At 30.4% G+C, this 21530-nt stretch overlaps 1 protein-coding gene across 1 annotated transcript in view; it reads right to left on the reverse strand.

Annotated features, from left to right (window-relative positions):
• LOC129976288 (androgen-induced gene 1 protein-like) overlaps positions 1–19815 on the reverse strand; it is a 30133-nt gene extending 10318 nt beyond the window's left edge. Inside the window, exons 1-2 of the mRNA XM_056089777.1 lie at positions 19693–19815; positions 1434–1615 (exon numbers count right to left, since the gene is read on the reverse strand). Of these exons, the coding sequence (XP_055945752.1) occupies positions 1434–1615; positions 19693–19717 (207 nt within the window). The 5' untranslated portion in view covers positions 19718–19815. The remainder of the gene's footprint in view (positions 1–1433; positions 1616–19692) is intronic.
• Between the last annotated feature and the right edge of the window lie 1715 nt (positions 19816–21530).

The raw sequence follows: 21530 nt of genomic DNA on the forward strand, positions 1-21530 counted from the left end.
TCCGAGTCCTGCTTTTATTGGGGAAGCAGCATCGAATCGTGGGTGGAGTAGCCAGCTGGATACAGCTAAAGCAAGGAGACTGGAGAATTGCAGGCATTAGAGTGAAGCTACGAAGATTCCTTCCTGCTGAATTCTCTCTGGCCGCTTTGTATGTTGTGGTTATTACTGTCGATTACTACTTGTGGGCTACTGTTTTTTTATAGTATGCTGCTGTGTATTGCCTGTGTTCGGGTCAGCTGTACTTTTGTCGTCTTTGTATTTAGTATCGTTGTGTTCAATAAACGTTGTCGTTTGTTATTAAAAGACTGTTTATTTCATCGATCAACAAATCGCAATTGTTACGCAATCGCCCACCATCAAAAGATATTAAACATGTGAGGCGAGTGTAGTATGTTGGCCTCGATGTCACCGGCGATCCGTTGAATGGCATTTTTCATTTCCACCGAAGTGGAAAGTCCCGGTAAACTTGAGACTTCAGGTATCCCCACAAACCAAAAGTCCGTTGAAGTAAGATCTGGTGATCGTGCGAGCCATTTACTCTCACTTCCTCAGCTTGTCACTTGGTCCTCAGTTAACGCATTAAGGAGGAATGTCTTGAGGGAACATGTAACACCAGCATGAAGGTGCAGGCAGGTAATTCATGTCTTTGCTGCAAATCAGGCACAATGTGGTCTCTCAAAAGCATAAAATACGATTTTACAGTGACGGAATACCGGAAGCAGTCTTCAAAAAAGAAAGGACCCAGAATGGAGAACGCAGTGAAACCACGCCATATAGTCGAATGCGAAAAATTTAGTGGTTGGTCGTATACTCGCGTGGGTGTGTATTTTTCAGTCTCGGAGAGGATTGTAACATGGGAACTGATAAAAATCTCGAGTTATCTATGTATTTAGGATTGCAGTAATTTCTTTACATACGGAAAACTGAAAGTAATCGATAATGATTCAAATCAAAACTGAAGCATTCTGTACCAAGGGAAAAATAAAACCAGAAAATAATTTAAAACTTTTGACATATCTGGTTTTTTAATACACGTTTTTAAACCAGATTAAAAAGTATAAAGTGATTTTTTTTTTTCTATTTCCATTCAGATTTATAACCTCACAAGTTCCTAACCCATACAGATTTTTTTTAAGTTCGTGATTGTGAATTTTAAAAAATATAATTTTTCGTCCATTTTAAAAGCATAGTATTTTTCTGAAATTTAATTTATTTTATGCTTTTTAGTCGTATGTATGCAAAATTTTACAGTCTATTTTAAACCAACTATCTAATGAGTTGCACAAACACTACTGCGAATTGACATGGCTCCATCTGTCGGTAATGAGAGGGTCTTAGTTTAGAATCAATTGCAAGCTTTGTACCGAGCAGATAAAAACACAGATAGCGAGTTAATACAAATACATGAACACATTTTGAAGTCCAACACTTACTATATTCCAGTACGTCAGGAACTTCCAAAATCCAGCATAATTCTTCGGAGAAACGATCGTAGGCACTTTACAAGGCAAGTCATAGTATCCATAGATCGCAGCAAAATACATCCAAGCAACAGACATGTGGTAGCAAAGCTGAACCGTCTGTTTTCGATGCCACGGGCCGCATTCTGTTTGATCTGGAAACAAAGATATACAAATACTGTAGCATTATAAAGTATAAGCATGATGCTTCTGGCTTGATTACATCAGACTTTGCATTCTGTGCGAAGCGATAACAGAAAGGAAAGGAAGAAGTCTTCAGAAAGGAAACAGAATGGCTTACAGAAAGGAAATCAATCTAAAAATATCCAATATTTTGAAGTATGTTAAAGTATTGATTTGCAACATACAGAAACCAGCGGAAGAAGTCAAAATGTTTTGCCATTTTTTTTAATGAAGATATTAAATCCTTCCCCACATAAAACTGTGGATTTAGGCAAGGCTGTAAATACCATGAGAGCTCAAATTTTCATTTTCAGAATCCATTTATTAAAGTTTAATATTGCGTAGTATAGTAGAGAAAACCAGTACTTGTGTATTAATTGCATGGCATTGACGAGCAGTAATTATAAAATATCAATCTTTAGTGAGAATATAGCATTTTCACTGAATTTAATATGCGATCGTTCCAGATTTTTTTTGAAGCCATTAATCGCTGGCATTCGGTCAATACAGAAGTATCAGAAAATTTAATATTCATTTTGAACACTTTTTTCTTGCCAAGTGAAGTTCAAATTTGTAATCAAAGTTACTTACCAAATTTCACTTATTTAAGTCATTGCACTTTAGAGTATTTGAATCTACATATAAGCGAAAGGACAGATCGACAAACAATCTTTTGATAGATCCGATTCAAAATTTGACAAAAAAATATACACATTACATGCTAAAACTATTGACCAAATTTCATTTATCTGCGTTGTTAATTATTACAAGCATGCAAAAGTACAGATTAATAGATGGTTAGTCGAATAACGGTTATATTTCCAATTTTGAAACAAATCAATTTAGATAAAATATAATTCATAGGTTTAGCACATATCTAGTTATTTACTTTTTGCAATTAGGCTCATTTTACTGAGACAGACGGGCTTTCTCAGAATAAATTTCGTTCTTGATATTTTTTGTTTTAAATTTAATACATCTACAAATTTGGTATTAAGGCGACGTATCAAATTTTATTCATCCACGTCTATAAACGTTTACGAGTTATTGTATTTACAGACAAGCATAATTCCAAAATTCCGTTTTTCGAACTCATGAAAATCTGAAGTGTCATCCAAATCCAGAGCTCAAAAAATTTTTTTATTATAACAATATTTTCTCTGTGCATACTCCATTTATGTGAAAGTAAAATAATAATATTAAATTATGCTTATTTTCACGAGAGCTACGAAATATTACTATCAATTATTCGCAACTTTGTTATTTTTTTTTTATTTCAAGCTGTCATATAAAGTCAATTTTGAAAAATTAAAAAACTGCATGGAAATAAAATTGCCATAACTGAAACATTAAGATTACAAATATCCAAAATATACTTTTGCAAAAAATCATTTAAAGTTATTTTTGAGAAATATACGTAAAGTTCAAAGATAATGCCGAAAAAAAACTGTTTTTCAAGTCGCAGTTAACTTAAAGCAACACTCGCAAGAGGCTAACTTGGGCACGGAAGAGCACGCTTACCTCGGAAAGATCTCATGACTCCAATGGGACAATAACAAATAGTGGTCCTGCAGAGACAAGTACTCGACTGTACCCCATTGGGGCACGTGATCTGCACGAGGTAAAGGTGACCTTTTATTACCGGTAATACCTGATCTCGCCTAAATGCTACTAAAACACGTTAAACGCCAAGTTTATTTTGTCGTTTCTTCGGTCTAGCCCACGATATCCTATTACTTTTATATGCTGACATCCAGAGATCTGCGTAAAGCTACAATAAGATTGCATTAATTTAGGAGCATTATTTTGCTATTTCCAGATTAAAATCATTTAAAAGAATACGATTATTTAAAAAATTCTAGCGTCAGTCACGAATGATATGCGTGGCACGAACGATATGTGAAAAATCTCACCAGTGATCGATGAGGTACGGAATGAAAATTCTGTGTCAATCACCGGTGACTAACATAGCATATAAATTGCTAAACACCGATTACAGCATTGAAACGACCCACAGGTGGCGAGAAATGTCGTTAACAAGTCAAGTAACAATCGATATGCCTTTTATAAGACTGACAGAAAAAAAAAGTTTTGAAAAAAGAATTTCGAGTTTGGAAAGAAAAAAGTCAATAAATTTTTTGGGCATCGGTTTTGCTTAGTGATGAATCGGAATTTAATATCCATTAATGCAATAATTAGTAGAGTTAGGGTCTAGAACAGGAATAAGCATTTAGTAGATCACGATCGACCGGTGGACCACCCCCAGGCGTTTTTGGGTGAGCGCCTTTATTAAACCCTAGGACGAAACATTTATGGAACACCTCCAACATCTAGATTGAAGAATCGGCTTTTCGCAATCATAGTTACTGTGTTTACTTAAACCCATTTGGTTCATTTGGCAATGTTGACGTGGAAGAAACAACTGAATATAAATTATCTTCTCTTTATCTCTTGAGGAAAACAAAGTTTTCATCCGTCAAAATGACAAATTCTTATATTCTGAACTACAGGCTTTTGAAAAACTTTTGGAATCTAATAGCGAAGCAAAGTATCCTAATTTAAAAGATGCATATCGTTTAACAGCGTTCTTTGGCTCTACCAAACTGTGTGAATCTGTATTTTCAACGACGAATATAATTAAGACAACATATCGTTTCCGTCTCACAGACGACCACTTAGAATCCAGAGCAAGATTAGCAGTTGGTAATTATATACCGAGATATTCAAGATTTTCGGACAGTATGCAGACTAAGCCTTTTATTACCTGTAACTAAGAGAACCAACTTCAGATGAAAATTGTTTTCTAATGTATTTTGAATTGCTTGAGATTAAATGCATCAATTAATATTATATTTGTGCTATTATGTTTGTAGTTATTTAGGTAAGTACATATTCCGTATTTATTATTAAGTGATAATAAATATAGCAGACTTTAAGCTCACCACTCCTACACTACTGGGTGGACCACAACATCTTGAAAAAATTAAAAGTAGCTGATACCCTGAAAAAGTCTGCCAACCGCTGGGTTAGAACATAAATGTTTTATATCCGGTAACTCATTTATGCTAGCTCTGTATATTACCCTTTCTAGGGCCGTGGGAAGTATGCTTCCCACCAAATTTATCAATCTTTGTATGAAATTATGTAGGTTGGCATAAGTTCTGACAAATTGTTTTAGAAAGAGAAACTTAGATGCTTCAGTTCTTTATCTTACACAAAACGATGCGTCTTGATTTTTTACTTAATTATTAATTAACCAAATTAATTAAATTAAATTTATCTAATAAGCTAAATGAATCCCTTTTCTTATTATAATTTCAAGCCTAAAAATATTTTAACATAATACGACTAGAAAAAAATGGCCGTTTAAAGGGTTAAATATTGAATCAAACCATGTAACAATGTTTTATATCTTTGTTTTTAAAATTTGCTCTTAATCATACGTGTATGCGCGCGCATATACATAATATATATCGCAATGATACATATCGAATCCGAGTATAAATCGTGTAAAATTGATATAAAATATATTTGAGTTATTAAAATATTAAAAATTTTAATTTAAAATTAACAAATTAAACAATACTCAATTTCTTGAAGAAATTTAAAAATTAGTATGTTACAAAAGCTAATTTTTTTTAAATTTTTTAATGGTTTTAAAAAAAAGACTTGTGTCAAAATATTCTCTAGAATTGAAGAGCAACGTTTAAATTGATTAACATATTAAAATTTTGAAGTTACCTTAATTAGCATTACTACTCAAGATCTAGTATTCCCATTTAATAGCTCTATGTTGCAACTTTTGAACGATATTCATTTTTCAATACAAAGTATCAAAAAATAAATAATTTTGTGAATAAAATTACTTAATTACGTAAATAAATTTTATGAAATATACAAAGTATTGATAGATTGTCATAGAAAACCGAACATGAGATTTTGTCGGATTTCTGTGTTTCAGATTTCCCTTGAGTCCGAAAAACCCATTCTTAAGATTATACTTGTCCGTCTGTCTGAACACAATTCAAGGACGTTTTAAGCTAAACAGATGAAATTTTATAGTCTTTATTCCGAATTTATAGATTTGTCAAATTTTGAATATATCCAAAGAAAGTCCATCGAATATAAATGAACACGATAATTACGAAGCGCAAGAACCAGATGAATAAAATTTAATTGCATAGATTTAATACCTAAAATGGAGATCTATATTAAAATGTTATGCTAACTTCATTTAGGTTTTGAACGTCTATTTGCACTTTCATATGCGTATAAAAGCGATAATGCAAAAACGTAATTTAGGTAAATGAAATTTGGTTCACAGTGTTATCATCTAAAGTGCAGATGTTTTACAAAGGCAAATCAAAATTCCATAACGTGCTGACCATCTGTCTGTATTTCAATATAACGTAAATAAGACGATTAAAAAAAACGTGATGATTTAAATTTATGAAATTAGGGAGTGATTTTGTGTTTTGAACAGTAGCTCTATGTCAAATTTTGGAACCAAACAATCGTTAAAAAAAAAAAAAAAAAAAAAAAAAAGGCGTTCAAAATACACGTTCTGTGTTCTGATGATTTTGCATTAATCGCATCCCAGTGATTACTCGCCAAAAAAAAAAAAACTATTCACTTATTAGACTCTTAAACATCGTTCGAAAATAGCACGTGGTTAATAATACCAGAGTATACTTATTAAAAGGATATGCAAGAAATTTTGGAAAGAGATCAGTCCCGTTAGATACATTCCGTGATGCACTTTAGATAGTAGTTCAATTCAATCTAAACATTGATCTAAATATTATTATAAAACAATGACAAAGTGAAAGTAAACTTACTCGAGTCCGAAACATTTTTATCTATAAATATTTTTGGCCAAAAGATGTAAAGCAGCATCCTTAAAGCTATACAAAGAAAGAGAACACGCACACTTTTTGATCGTATGTAAAACTCCTTTCTAGTTATTGTTATTTCAGAGAAAGTACGAAACGTGGGAAGTAGCGAGGAAAAAAATAAGAAAGTTGCAAGAAGAACAAAATCTGAAGGGAGCGCTTTCACTGTAAAAGTTCCTGACAAGCCTTGACCACGGAATTTAGCTGGCAAGAGGGTCAGAAGAATTTAGTCCCCCCAGAGTGTGGGGGGATATCCCAATTGTCAGAGGTGTCCTTTCTATATATATGAGGATGGGGGACATCCTTACTATGTTGCTCAAAGGATGAAAAGAAAAGGACTGTTCTTGGAATAGAGTGCTCATTCTAGAAAGCGAGCGAGAGAGAGCGAACTACTAGTATTCCACCCATTTTGCTCAGCTTTTAAACAGTTTCCAGTTGCCAAAAGGAGAACCCTGATGGACATGGAGAGTGGTGACGGTATATATAAGTTTTTTTCTTTAATATTTTCATGATCGGATTATCAAACAGGTACAGTAAGTATCTGCATAGAGTATATAAAAATTTATAAGGATTCCATTTTTTTAAAAATCGATTAATTTTGTATTTTTTTTTTTCACTTACAAGAATCGTACACTTGATCTTATTTAAAATCAATATAACCAAATCAATTCATTAAATTATTTGTATTTTTTTCATATCTTCGAATTTCCTTATGGTGTGATACAATTTTTTTTTTCTTTGCAATTAATCGTCTAAATCAACTTAATTGTTTTGGCAAAAAAAAAAAAAAAAAAGCATTAGAGTATTAAGACTGCGTCAAAGTTTTACACTGTTTAAGTGTTTTGTTTTAAATGTCGACATAAACTTATGAAAGTGACTTGTAATTAAGGTTTTAATATGTTTTTCTTAACATAATTTGCTTATTTAGATTAAATTTAAATTAATAAAAAGAACAGGAGGTTTTGGAGATTGAGAACAGGAAAAGGTCGGAAATCCGGTCCCGTTTAGTCTCTGCTGTTAATTTTAATGCTTCTATCAACAATTTTTATTTGAAAATTAAGGAAAATGTTAAAACGAAATTTGAGAAACTCTTTAAAGCGTTGGTTATGCGCCATTTAAGTATATTAATTTCCCTAATTTAAAATAAGATATTAAATCAGCATTTGCTGGGTTTCCATTAAGTTTTTCCCTTTCTTGAAGGAATCTAAAAATACGAAAGGTTTTAGAACAATTCTTATGCGAACAATGGGAAATGTAGATTAATAAATAACAGTGAAAACTAACGTAAATAATAAAAAAAAAATTACTAATTTGTCACATAAAGACTATGTATATATCAAACTATATATCAATATTTTATTATTTGGACAGCGTCAAAGACAAAATGAATTGCTGATATATTTTTAAGTCCAATATAGACGAACGAATTTATGTTCTCATATAAATTAGTTCTAACTTTTAATTTCCGACAAAATAAAAATAAAAAATAAATAAACACGATAAATTAGGCAGAGGTAGAAATGAGGTAGTTTTTAAAATAATTCGTTCCTTTCAAGATTATAGTGCAACTTTAAATAAACTAAATACCCAAAAAAGTCGTATCTTACAGTACTTGCAGACTTATTATTCATTTCAAATTTTGTGTTGTTTTTAATTTACAGCCAGTGGCATGACTATACATTATGAAGAGCCTTTGGTAAATTAAAATTATCATTAATTATTAAAGGCCATTTTTTCAGATACTTAATATTTAAATTGCCATTAGTTGATTTTTAAGTGTCGCATAATTTAGAAAAACTAATAAAGTGATTCAGTACTTGTATTTTTATGCGACATGTTTATATTTTCATAAATTAGCTGTAAATGGCAATTTGAAATTTATTTTGGTTTTTAGCTTTAACGAAGATTCACTATTATTTCGAATAATGATTATGAAATTATATCTAAGAGTATTATATTATATATATCTAAGTATTATTATAGTATAAGTAATTATAATATCTATGAAAAGTATTAGACCTAGAATTTTTTTTATTGCATGCAGCTTGGTAGGATTGTTTATGTTATTGGAAAGTTGAGAGTCCTCATGCTTCTGATTGATTTTCCTTTCCTAACAATGATAAAAACACTGAAAATTGATTGTTAAGGTAATTAAGTTAAAATATAAAGGTATGAAAAAATAATTAAGATATTATAATAATAGATAAACTATTATAAAAGTGTGAAAATAGAAAAGCCACAACATTTAATTTAAATTTTTACATTGTATATTATTCAAATTTTTTCATTCCTAGAAGAATTTTACATAAATTGTAACAATTTTGATTTGGGTATCTTTTAATCTGTGGGACCCTGGTATTTTACGCGTCCTATTCTATAGCAATAAATTTGAATGAAATTGATCAATAACGGATTTTGAATATTTATTTAATTGCAGGAATAATTTTTATTGATGAGATTGATGACTAGGGTCGAATTATCAAATAAGCAAATTAGGCATCTGCCTAGATGCCCAAAGACTTTGGGAGGTCTTGTTGATTTCAATTTTTTTAGAATTTATTCTTATGTCCTTATTTCATTTACAAGAGTCATTGATGTTTTTTACAGACATATGCAAACATTTCAAAGAATTGAACGTACAGCTTCAAGGCACAAATAAAACAATTACCGTCATGATGGATCTCATTAGCGCTTTTGACGCTGAACTGCGTGTTTTCAGAAACGATATTATTACAAGAAACTACAATTACTTCCTAAATTTGTAAAAATTCAGATGTACATAAGAAACCAGACGAAGAAAATATTATTGTAGAATTTATTTTCAATAATTGATTTTTCAATCAAGGAATTTTCAGCGAGATTTTCTCAGCTCAAAGAATTATCGGAAACGCTCAAGTTTACTTTGTACTCTGATGCGAATTCATTTGATAAACTGTCCCAATTCGATTACTTGGAAATTGAAGAATTTGAAATGCAACTGATTTATTTGCAGTCTAGTTCAATATGGATTCAAAAAATTATTGACAAGGAAAATGTTGGAATTGATTGAAACAAAACGATTAACAAGCAATAGAAGTAAAAATGCCAATAACGAAATTTTGGAAACATGGAATTAGATTCCAGACACATTTAACTGTTTGGAGAAGCTGGTTCGTGCTATTTTAACCATATTTTCATCTACCTGTGCCTGCGAGTCATTTTCAGAGATGAATAACATTAAAGACTCGTAAAAAAATTATTTGGCATGCATTCTACTAAAAGTAACATCTTACAATCCTAATATAAGTTATTTGTCATCTAATCTGCAACAGTAGAAGTCGCACTAACGTTACTTTAATTTGAATTATCCGTATAAATAAAACCATTACTACTACTATACAGTGCAAAATGTTTTTCGTAGTAAATAAAGAGTCGAGTTAATCTTTAGTTTTATTGTTTTCCCAATAATCACAAATCAAAATTATTTGTTACGGCACATCTATACCTTATGAACATTCCTTTAGAAAAAATGACACGTTGATCCAAAAAAGGTTCGCCATCCCTGTTATAGTATTTAAAATTTGGTTAAGAAAATTCTTCCATTTTGTTTCAAATATTTTCATACATAGGATACTCAATTCAATTTCCTTGAAGGTGATCCTTAAACGGTAAATTTTATCGAGTCGTACTGTTTGCTATTTAAAAATTACTTATATAGATCACATTAAAATGAATTTTTAAAAATCTAGTTTTAGTAAGTTGGGGAGGGGAAAGGGTCTAGAAATTTCCCTTCTTTAAGGACCCAATAGGGTTTAAACCGGCCTCATCGACCCCAGTCTAAACGCTTCTAGAAACGTAAATTATACAATGCAAGATCAAAAGTTATTGAATTATCTACCACATTAAATGCTAGAAAATTTGGTTTTGAATATGAAATTTATATCCCATTCCTATTTCGAATAGAGTGTTGCTCTTTTTCCGAGATATTTTTAGGAATTTTACATGACTTATCAAGAAATGTCAAACCGTCTAGTGCAGCTTTAAAGTGGATGGGTATATTATGACTGATGACCTTGAAACAGTAGGCTCAACCCTGAAATTCCTCCACTACAATCAGACTCACCACCTGTGAAGTACACCTGGTCTCCGATCTATCTCTCAGAGCTTTAGTCTTTTCTGTCCCTCTAACATTATTCTTCTGCCTTTCCCCCCCCCCTCAGTACCTTAGGAGCTTGAAAGACACCTTGCCATACTAGGAGCAATAGGACCTTTGTCGTTCTAGAAGACTAATGGCAGTCAACAGTAGGGCTGGACGATGACGAAACTTCACCGCGATGTATCGTCCAGCGCATGTCGGTATTTTTCGATATATCGCGATATGATTATGACTATTATAAATTATAAATTGTCATCTCTTAACATATTGACTGATCAGAACGACTCCAAATAAAAGGGAAAATTCAATTTATCTAATAAAAATATTTGCTTTCTTTTAAATAAAAATAGTTAGAAAATTTCATTAAAACCTCTTTAATAAAGTCTGTCAATGCCAAAGCAATGCCTGCATGAAACAATTTAAAACACGGCATTTAAAACAAGTATTTTTATACAGGGTGTATCAAAAACCTTGACCGCGACATTTATTCCTTAAATATTGATCACAGACATATACTGTAAATTACAAAGTTGCGTAAAAGAAGGTGCAACATTTTTTGAAATCGATTAAAATTTTCAGGGAATTAAACTTTAAAAAAGTACAAAATTTAAATTTTTATACGACCCCTGTACAAAAAAAATTCCCAGTGAGTAAAATCTGCCCCATTCTCTAATAAGGTCATGTACAAAATTTCAGAATTTTATCCTGAAAACTCTCAAAGATATGTTAAAACAAAATTGGTGAAGGGTCAATCACAAATTAAAATGCAAATGTTTACAGCTTCAGTGCAGATGACGCGACACAGGAATGGATCATAAGAAAATATATGCTTTATATCTTTAATTTTAAATACAAATTTTAAAATCTATGCTTCCTGAAAAATACTTTAAAATTTTATATCATAAATTACAGAATATAACTTAAAAATAGCACAGTCAGTGAACTTGTAAAAAACTTATGTAATCTTTCATTAAAGTAATTTTTCCTTATGTAATCTTTTCTTTAAGTTATTATTTCTACAAAGTTTTAATACTTTTGAACAAATAAATAGCAAAATTATTTGTTTATTCAATCATTACATTCTTTGTTAATTTGTGTACGACCCCTAAAACACGAACAGCCGACATGATTTTTCCTTTTTGCGAACTCGGATCCAGGCATCGGAAAGTGGTGTAAGTCAACATTTATGTAGTTTCGTATCTTTGAGACTTCTTGTGATAAATTGAAAATTGTACTGAAATTTCGTACATGACCTTATTAGAGAATGGTTCACATTTTAGTCATTGGGATTTTTTTTTTTTTTTTTTTTGTACGGGGTCCTGTAAAAAATTTAAAGTTTGTATTTTTTTTAATTTTTTTTTAAGTTTAACCCCCTGAAAATTTTAATCGACTTCATAATATCTTGCACTTTTTTTTACGCAACTTTGTAATTTATAGTATAAGTCTATGATCAATACTTAATAAAAGCCGCGGTCAAGTTTTTTTGAGACACTCTGTATATTAGAATACGACAGTATTTATAGAAATATTACTAAAAATTCTGTATGAAGGACAATAAGAATAAAGAGCTAACAAAAATGACCAGTAACGGAAATGAAATCGAAAACTTAAATTGTGAATATCGATTTATTGTATCACGATTTATCGTGAGCTGCTAGGCAAAAGCGGAAATATAACGCCCCTCCCCTTCATTCGAGTACACTTAAGTAAGAAAATGCGAGCTGTGAATAAAATTGTGAATTTAATCTGAATCAATCCTTTTTGCTTTTATTTCTGAAGCTGAATATTTAGCGATTAAAAAAAATATAGCCTACAATCTTCTGATAACCGCAATTATTTTTCTCATTATCGTATTCAATTAGGGAACAGAAAACAGTTTATTCCAAAATGACATTCTTAAAATAAAAATTTTATACATTAAAATATGACAGCATTTATAGAAATATTAAAAATTCTGTATAAAGGTGAAAAAGAATAAAGAGCAAGAAAACTAAACACTACCAAAACGAAATCGAAAGCGCAAATTATGAATATCGATTTATTGTATCGATTTGGCGATTTATCGTGAAGTGTTATTCATAATCATGATTTCGATATATCGATATTTTTCAAAAACTGACATCGAAAAGTTTTTTTTTTTTTTTTTTTTGGATAAATCGAAAATTGGCACAACCCTGGTCAACAGATCTGCGTATAAGATACCAAGCAGAGCTAGTTTTGGTCTTTATAAAATGGATTTTTATGTTACGACTGAACTGTTAGTATATCAGTTCCATTTGGTCCTTTTCGTATTCTAATATGAAGTTTGTTTTATAATATAATTAAAAAAAAATCAGGCATGCATTTGGGACATCTTTTTGACCTATAGAATGTGAAATTTAATGCGCGTTTATAATTCTGGTGAAATGATTGCACATCAGATTTCGTTTGTGAAGTCGAAGGATTTTCTACTTTTTCCACACACATTCCAATGCAAAGAAAGACGATCAATCAATGATTGCATTTGATTCCAAATTTGATACACTCCTACTGTTTTGATGATAAATATTATATTCATCTGGTTTTTCACTTTATTTTCTTGTATACAATGAGAAAGTTTTACAATTATCAAAAAAATTCGAAATCGAGCATTAAAAAAATCGTCGTTTCAGACCTCTACGAGTTCGAAAAAAAAAACATTTTTGAAATTATGTCTGTCTGAACATAACTCAAAAATGCTGCACTAAACGCATTAAATTTGGAATATAGAATTAAAATCGTATATTTCATTTCCATCAAATTTTTAACGAAAATCGTGTAGAAGATGACTGTCTAAATATACGTGAAAACTAGCTGCAAAAAGACCTAGATGGATAAAATTTGGCATATTAACATCTAATATAAATATGTATCAAAATTGGACTCATACCTCAAAAGGCTGACCGTCTGTCGGTCTTTAATTTCACAAACACGTAAATACAACACTTCATAAACACTATGACTGAAATTTGTTACGATTTTGTCATTGCTATTATATATTTGTCAAATTTTGGTCTCAATATATCGGAAAAAAGAGTATCCACAATACACATTTGGTTTTTTGGCATTTTTGTATTATTTAGAATTTAATCGCCATAGATCGTGCGTTAATAGGCTTTTTCGTAACTATTGTTCGCATATGGCATACGGTTAATAATACACAAATACTTTTATTAGAGAGTATGCGAGAAAGTTTCGAGGAGACCCTTAACTCTAAATATAACTAAGCGATTTTTTTTAATAAATTTATTTAAATTAATGGAAGCAATTTTTTTTATAATAAACTGAAACTTTTTGAAAGTCAAGTAAATTGAAATTTAATCGCATTTTTTAATATATTTTATTGCTTAATGAAAGATCAAGAATTTTCTGATAATCTTCTGTGACTTAATTTCTCCATATAGTTTTTTTATAGTTAGTTTTTTTGGTATATTACATTTTATAAAATTATTTTCTGTTCTTTAAAACGCTAATAAAAGAGTTTGTCTTATTATTGTTTTCTATTTTTTAGTTAATATATTTTGTATATATAAAACATATAAGAAATATATAAAACAATTTTTAAAAAAACTTGTAGATTATTTATTTGTTCTTTTATTCGCTAAAAGATGGCGCCACTGAAATGAGTTAAAAAATACAAATTCAATACGATTCTTGAAATTTGAAAATGTTGTATTGAGATTGGAACATTGAACAAGATTTCACAACCATAACAAATCAGAATGGTAAATCCCATCTGTGCAAAATGTGAAATAAACAAATTTGTAATTATCCTTGTTATATAGATTTTAAGAGGAAATCGGCAAATTCTAATGTTTATGAATCGAATATAGGATGTGGTGACCTTGTTGCAAAATCATCTTATCTTCAGGATAAACTAATCGGGAATTTCATATTCAGTTCCATTAAGGATTTGCTACAAAAATCCGAATCGTTAAACCGTGGAATTTATCTGTATTTTGAACTTTTACCTACAGATGCAAGTGCGTTAGAAACATTGTAAACCGCATTTATTCTTTTAATTTATCGAGTATAAACGCAATTAAAAAAATTGAAAATATTGTAAAATATACTTAAAAATATTTTGAAAAATTGTTAAAATTAGAAAGAATTTGTACTCAAATTTGGCACCAATGAAAATCTTATTTTCTGTGATGTAGAAATGATTTTAGAGAATGTTTTTTGAATGAAAGACAATTTTAGAGAATGGAAAAATTTTTGATTGGTTTTTAATTAAAAATTTCAAAAACTCTTCAGAGTAAGTACATATTACTCATGAGTAACAATGTGCCAAATTTGATAACTCTTGATGAAATGGGTTGGCCTATTAAGCGTTTATAATTTTCATTTATTATCGCTTCCCAGTTTACAGATCATATGTCAGCCTATAAACATTAAGAATGGTGCATATTATATTACACACACACTGAAAACTAATTATATAATTAGCTTTCAAAAAATTTGAAAAAGAAAGAATAAGAATTCAATTTTATTTATTGCTTGATTTAATTGAAAGGAAAACAGTTTCAAAATTTAATTTTCTGTCACATAAAAGTAAACACTTAAAGCTATAGTAAAATCTTTAAAAAGCTAAATTCTTTGATCGAATTTATTTTATAGAAATGAAACAGTTATTTTCTGTAAATATGAGAACGAAAAATGCGTTTTATTTAAAATTTGGATGTAATCCGTATTTGGAAGAGGACGTTTTTCTTTCTTACTTTTTCGTATACAAAGTAATAAAAACATTGAAATCGTGAAAAAAAAATAACTAGAATTTTAGATTTTCCCAAATTTTCATGTTTGAGATTTCCGTAGATTGAAAAAACATTTATGGAATTACATTTGTGACCAAAACTGAAATAAATAGAAGTTTTGTATTGCTACATTAAATTTAGATTTCTGCTGATTTTGAGAGACTTCCATTCACAGGAAAGTTATCTGGCTGTGGGAGTACAAATGAACATAACCATAAAACAAAGAGTTAGATGAATAAGATTTGGTACTCAGTTTAGCATTAATGCACAATTTATATCCTTAAGTTTTGAAGAAAATCTTTCAAAGGCCTGAACGTCTGTTGGTTCTGTCCTTTCGTTTGCATGTAAGCATAACTCAAAATCGCAAAGACTTAAATAAACGGAATTTGATTTATTTTGCTATCAGAATCGTAATTATTGAAACCCTAATTTGACATAGGTTGTAGAAAGGCTTCCAGAATATGCATTTGCACTTTATCTTATACACTATGAAGCACATTCTCATCTACGGGACATTGAAAATAAAAATCTGAGCACTTGTATCAATCACGACCTTACTTTCGCTCGAAAATTATGTAAAAGGAGGGATATCAGATTTATTAACAAAAGTATGCCAGAAATCTTCGATGAGCCCACTTTTGCTGGTTTTAAACTTACTTCTCAATCTTTATCGCTATACTATAAAAATAAGTCATTATAGCCAAACTTAAAAAGTCGACTTATAGTTCATGTTGAAGGGAAATATTAAACATTTTTTAGTTAGTGCAATTAATTACTTGCGCGTTGCCATTCATTCCTAGAAAAATTTATAGGTACGCAATCCATCTTGATTATAATACAAAATATATTTTCAGAAAATTTTCAAGATTAAAAAAATAAAATCCAAGACAATTTAAATTGGAAACATTTTTCTTTTAAATTGCTGGAAATATCAAAGAAACATTTTCAGATAGCAGGTTCTGGAAAGATTGATGGAAATCAAACTTGAAGATTCAAAATATAACAATAACAATACCAATGCCAAATCATGAGCAGAAAAGGGAATTTTGAAAACTTAGAAAATCTTTATTAATGGCTTCATTACATAGATGTTCCGTTTCGAAACAACGCGAGGGCTATTTTGGGACTGACCTCAATTTTGAACTATGGTCAGATGACGAGAACAATGTGAGCTGGTCAAACTTCGCTCCAGATTTCCACTCTACGATCGGAGATGGGATGTTTGAGGCAAAAAAATTAGATTTAGCATGCAGCAGACTAACATATAGGACGAATTTTTCGTAGAATCAGGTTTCTAATCAGTTTTCCAGTTCTCAAAGTCTTACCATCAAGCCACTGTGACCCTTTCATTGATAACAATCGAAAACATTGGTTCCGAATATTTATAAATAAAGTACCAATCTACAAATTATGGTTTAGTTATATTAACTTCCAGTTCTGAAGTAACTCAAGGTCTGTTCAAGGGTGGACTTAGTACTTTAGAATCATGATTGAATAAAAATCTTACCAAAGCCACCATCTTGTTTCCAGACTTTCCCTCCACACCAACGGGTAGCATATTTTAACAAGTCGACTGCACTCGCGTGACACGTTGACTTGTCACTCAGATTCGCGCGATACCAAAAGCTCTCAGTCAACGTAGAATTTGATGCGAGTAGAACAAGCCATGTTTAGTTTATATCTCCTTATTTTAACACTTTACCCAGCACGTGAATCGCCCGTGATTCATACGTACTATCTAATTAGATATTTTCTTTTCTACTACAATTGAAAGCAAACATCTTATTAGACAGAAGTTCGAATCAGACATCAATCATAGCAGCGAACGTGTTAAAAGTGTCAACTTTATGCTATTACTTTAAAGAAAGTCGAAGGATTTTTAATATATTGATTGGATTGGAAGGATTAAATATTGATTTTTTCCCCTCCTATTATTGAATTAGACAATTTCAATTTCATTTAATTCAGTCTTTTTTCCTGTAGAAATATAAATATATTTTGAGAATTAAGAAGTTTTATTAGCCTATTATAACGGCGAATAAAAGAAAATGCATTGATCCGAAACTTGCTTCGCAATTTGATCATTTTATTTAATAAAAATATAATTTTCATAAATATTTACTAGCATAACAAAAGCATTTTTTTTATTTCAATTATTTTACATTTTTTAGTATTTATTCCATAATTTTTACTTTAAGTATTATTTAATCTTGGAATGTAGCACCTCTTTTTCCCCTTGAGCAGAGAGCGCCCCCTTGCGGCGTTTTACAGAAAAGCAGTTGATCGGGAGACCTGCATCCTGAGATCGACTTTTTTCCTTATGCGCAACTCTTGCGCTACCACTGAATGTTTTTGGCTGGAAACGGTGGAATCCCACCACCATGCTGTTTTCTTTAACCTAATTTTCTATGCGTGTTTATAATAATAAATGTTAGTAAATTTTGTAGTGTAGTTGTGTTTGTGGAAATTAAAAATAGTGTATTTAAAACCGGGTAGTTCCTTAGAAAATCACAACACACCCACTATAGGAATTTTAGTGAAAATGTTTAAATCAACCAATTATCACGAATCAAATTTTAATATCATTCAAAACTAAGTTAAAATAAGTATAGCAAGTAATCATAAGTACAGCAAGTTAATAGAGGCTTTTTGATTAATGGTATATCTAGGTTAAAGCCCAGTTAGCTTATTGAATAAAAATGGTCCTGTCTTATAGTAAATCGACACAGACATTTTTCCAGATGACACGTGTTTAAAAATTCCAGATTCAGTTAATTCAAATCTGGACTTTATCCAAATTAAAAGAGCCCTTTATGGCGAAACATTTTTCAAAATAACACAAGATTACCAAATATTTTCAATGGCAACTAATAAATGTTTTTAAAATGATGTGTAACAATGTAAATTCATTGAGATGAAGATTTTAAATAAAGCAGCTCATCTTTTACAAGATTCTCGCAGACTGTAGATGATGCGAAATATTCAAAATTTATTGATTCACCTTTCATTCATTTTTCATAAAATTCAAGCCAATATCAAGAAATATAGAGGGCAACCGATTCAACAACAAAGTAATTCGATATTCGATGTGTTAGCGTAAAATCTCATATTAAACTCCTAAATCACCACCTAATGTGAAACAATTTCACGCCACCAAAAATACGATATAATACAATACAATATAAGGTTGAGAATCCATTTTATCCATCGCATCTGAAAATGCAGCTGTCTTTCAATCCACATGAAATACAGTAAAGCATCTTTTAACCACTTAATTTTTATTTTCTTTACTATCTAATAAGATGACATCTATTTTGAGAATATTTTCTTATTTTGATTCAAATGGAAATCTATTGAATACTTTATTTATCTGCATTCGAAGTAATTTTAACATTGAATTATAACAGTTTATTTATTTTGTTTACAACTATCAAAATTCGATAAATCGATGCACGTAAGGCACTCAGGTAAACCGGTTAAGTGGTTAAGGATCTTTCAAGGAAAGAGACATAAAATGAATATGTGTAGAATCAATATGCTAATAAACAGCTTAGTACGCATTTAATACTAATAATGCAAATTCATTTTAATCATTGTAAAGATATTAGTACGATAATTAAATTCTTATTGAAAACAATAATTAAATGACGTTTAAATGAATATACGTAGAATCAATATGCTAATAAACAACTTAGTACAAATTTAATACTAATAATGCAAATTCATTTTAATCATTAAAAAATTGTAAAGATATTAATACGATAATTAAATTCTTATTGAAAACTATAATAAAATACTTCAGTTTTAAAATTAAGTATTAATAATAGAAACGGGAAAAAATCGTTTGTTAATTATGGATCTAGAGTACTATTATTTTATACTATTTACTTGTATGCTGGCAAACACTTAACTAAAATTCATGAATCGTCATGCGATATGTTAATTATTTATATGTTTTAAATACAATTCAATGAATGTTATTTCACTACTATTAAAAGACAAATTAAGCTCGAGTTTTCATAAAATGTACTACTATCAGAGATACCAAGCTTTTTTTTACAGGAAATAAGGTATAACCCAAGTTTACCATTGGATGAAAGAAATACCTAATCATTATAATGATTACGAATGAATACAAATTATGATGAAAAGATATAAGTGTAAACGACATCTAAATTAGAAATATATAAACGAATATTTATTGCATGTTCATGAATTACAAAAAAGCACTTTCAAAATTAGCTTACCTCTAATGCGAAACCAGAAACGCATTTCAAATTAAAATCAAATAAAATATTTCTTCAGATCCAGGTCAGAGCTAAAATACGAAGTACAGCGTATCTACTAAGAATTGTGGTATTTGTTCACATGGATTTTGAAAAATAAATTATTTCACTTCATTTCCAAAATTTGGTTAGAAATGTATCTGCAACTATTCGCAACGATCCAAAACCATTCCCAGAAAAAAGACCTGAAGTTATTAACATGCCATTAAAAAGTATTGTACGAGTGTCACTCGGAATTAGCTAATGCAAAACTGACAATCATTCTTAACCGTAATTGTTGTAACAAAGTTCCAAAGTCATCTTCATCATCTAATCACAATTCAGACTGATGGAGGTCGCCGCAAAATAGCTTTTGTGCTGTTTCAAAGCGAACATCAGTATAACTAAATTAAATCACACTAACTCAAAGAAGAGAATTCAGAATTTGATTTTTTTTTTTCATACTTTTCGTATAGAAGTTCTTATAGTTTTTAGTTTAGTTTTACTAACGTTTGGCTTTAAAGCAACACTAGGACCATTTTGGGTAGAACCTCGTCATTTCGAACCACGGTCAGATGACGAGGACGTCACCTGAGCTGAGAACCTCCTCTCCAAACTTGCACACCACATCAGCGGGAGGATTTAAAGTGACCAGACTCGTTTACATGATAGTTCTTCAGCGAAACCGGGTCTCGAACCGCAATCCTTCAGACGCCGAAGCTGACAGTTCTACCTGGCCACAGCGGTCATACGGTTATCTATAGAGAATGCATTCTAAGCATTAAAAAAAATGACTTCGAGTTATTGAATCTCTACATATTAGAAATCCCAGAAGTCTATAAAATCTATTTTCGTAATGATTTTTATCTGTCTGCCCATTAATATGACAATTCAGAAACCCAATCAGATAGAAAAACAAATATGCAGAGTTTGTATCAAAATTTTAAATTTCTATCAAGTTTTGGAAGAAATCTATCTACGAAAAATCACTGCATCTTTTCGGCTGTGGGCAAGTGAGCACGTTGATTTAAAAATACAAAGAGCTACATATACGAAATTTGGTATATCATTCAATTGTCGTAACTATAGAACCGCGTCAAACTTTTGACCAAATTCATTATTGCTGATTGTATGTCATTGTTCTATTGCTGATTGTTTCTATTTGTGTTATATAAAGGTGATAACTCAAAATCTAAACGAGTTTCAATATATAATTGTTTTTACAATAAAATTATTGTTATTTGTGAAATTTTGGAACATATCCGTTAATGTCTGGCTGTCTATTTCTGAATATGTATGTGAATATATTAACTAACCCTTATGTTCATTTTGTATAGTATACCATACATACAACTTTATAAAAATATACTACCACTATAAAATAAAAATATATATAAAATATAAAAAAATATAAAATATAAAATAAACTACTTATGTACATTTTTTTTTTTTTTTTTGCTTTTCTTTAAAAAAGCAATTTTGCCACGATAAGGGTTAATAAATGTAGGCAAGCTAAGGAAATAATATTCTGTATATGATTTTTGTAGCGGCGGAATTAAGTACTTTACAACCCAGGCTAGTGCAGATTATGAGGAGCCTCTTTTAATGAGACAGCTCATTTAGCTTTACACTTGAATATTTTTAACATGTTAAGCTTCATTGTTGGTCAATACTTTTATCTTTTAATTTTAAACGAGTAATTCTTGAATAGATACAAGAATTACATAATTCTTAGGGTCTGTTGCACGTTAAATCCGCCATGCCAAACGTCCTCCCGTTGGTGTGGTGTGGTGTGGAGAGGGGGGTGCCAGCTCAGATGT

The sequence above is a fragment of the Argiope bruennichi genome, chromosome 7 (assembly GCF_947563725.1).
Source record: "Argiope bruennichi chromosome 7, qqArgBrue1.1, whole genome shotgun sequence".
Lineage (NCBI taxonomy): Eukaryota > Metazoa > Arthropoda > Arachnida > Araneae > Araneidae > Argiope > Argiope bruennichi.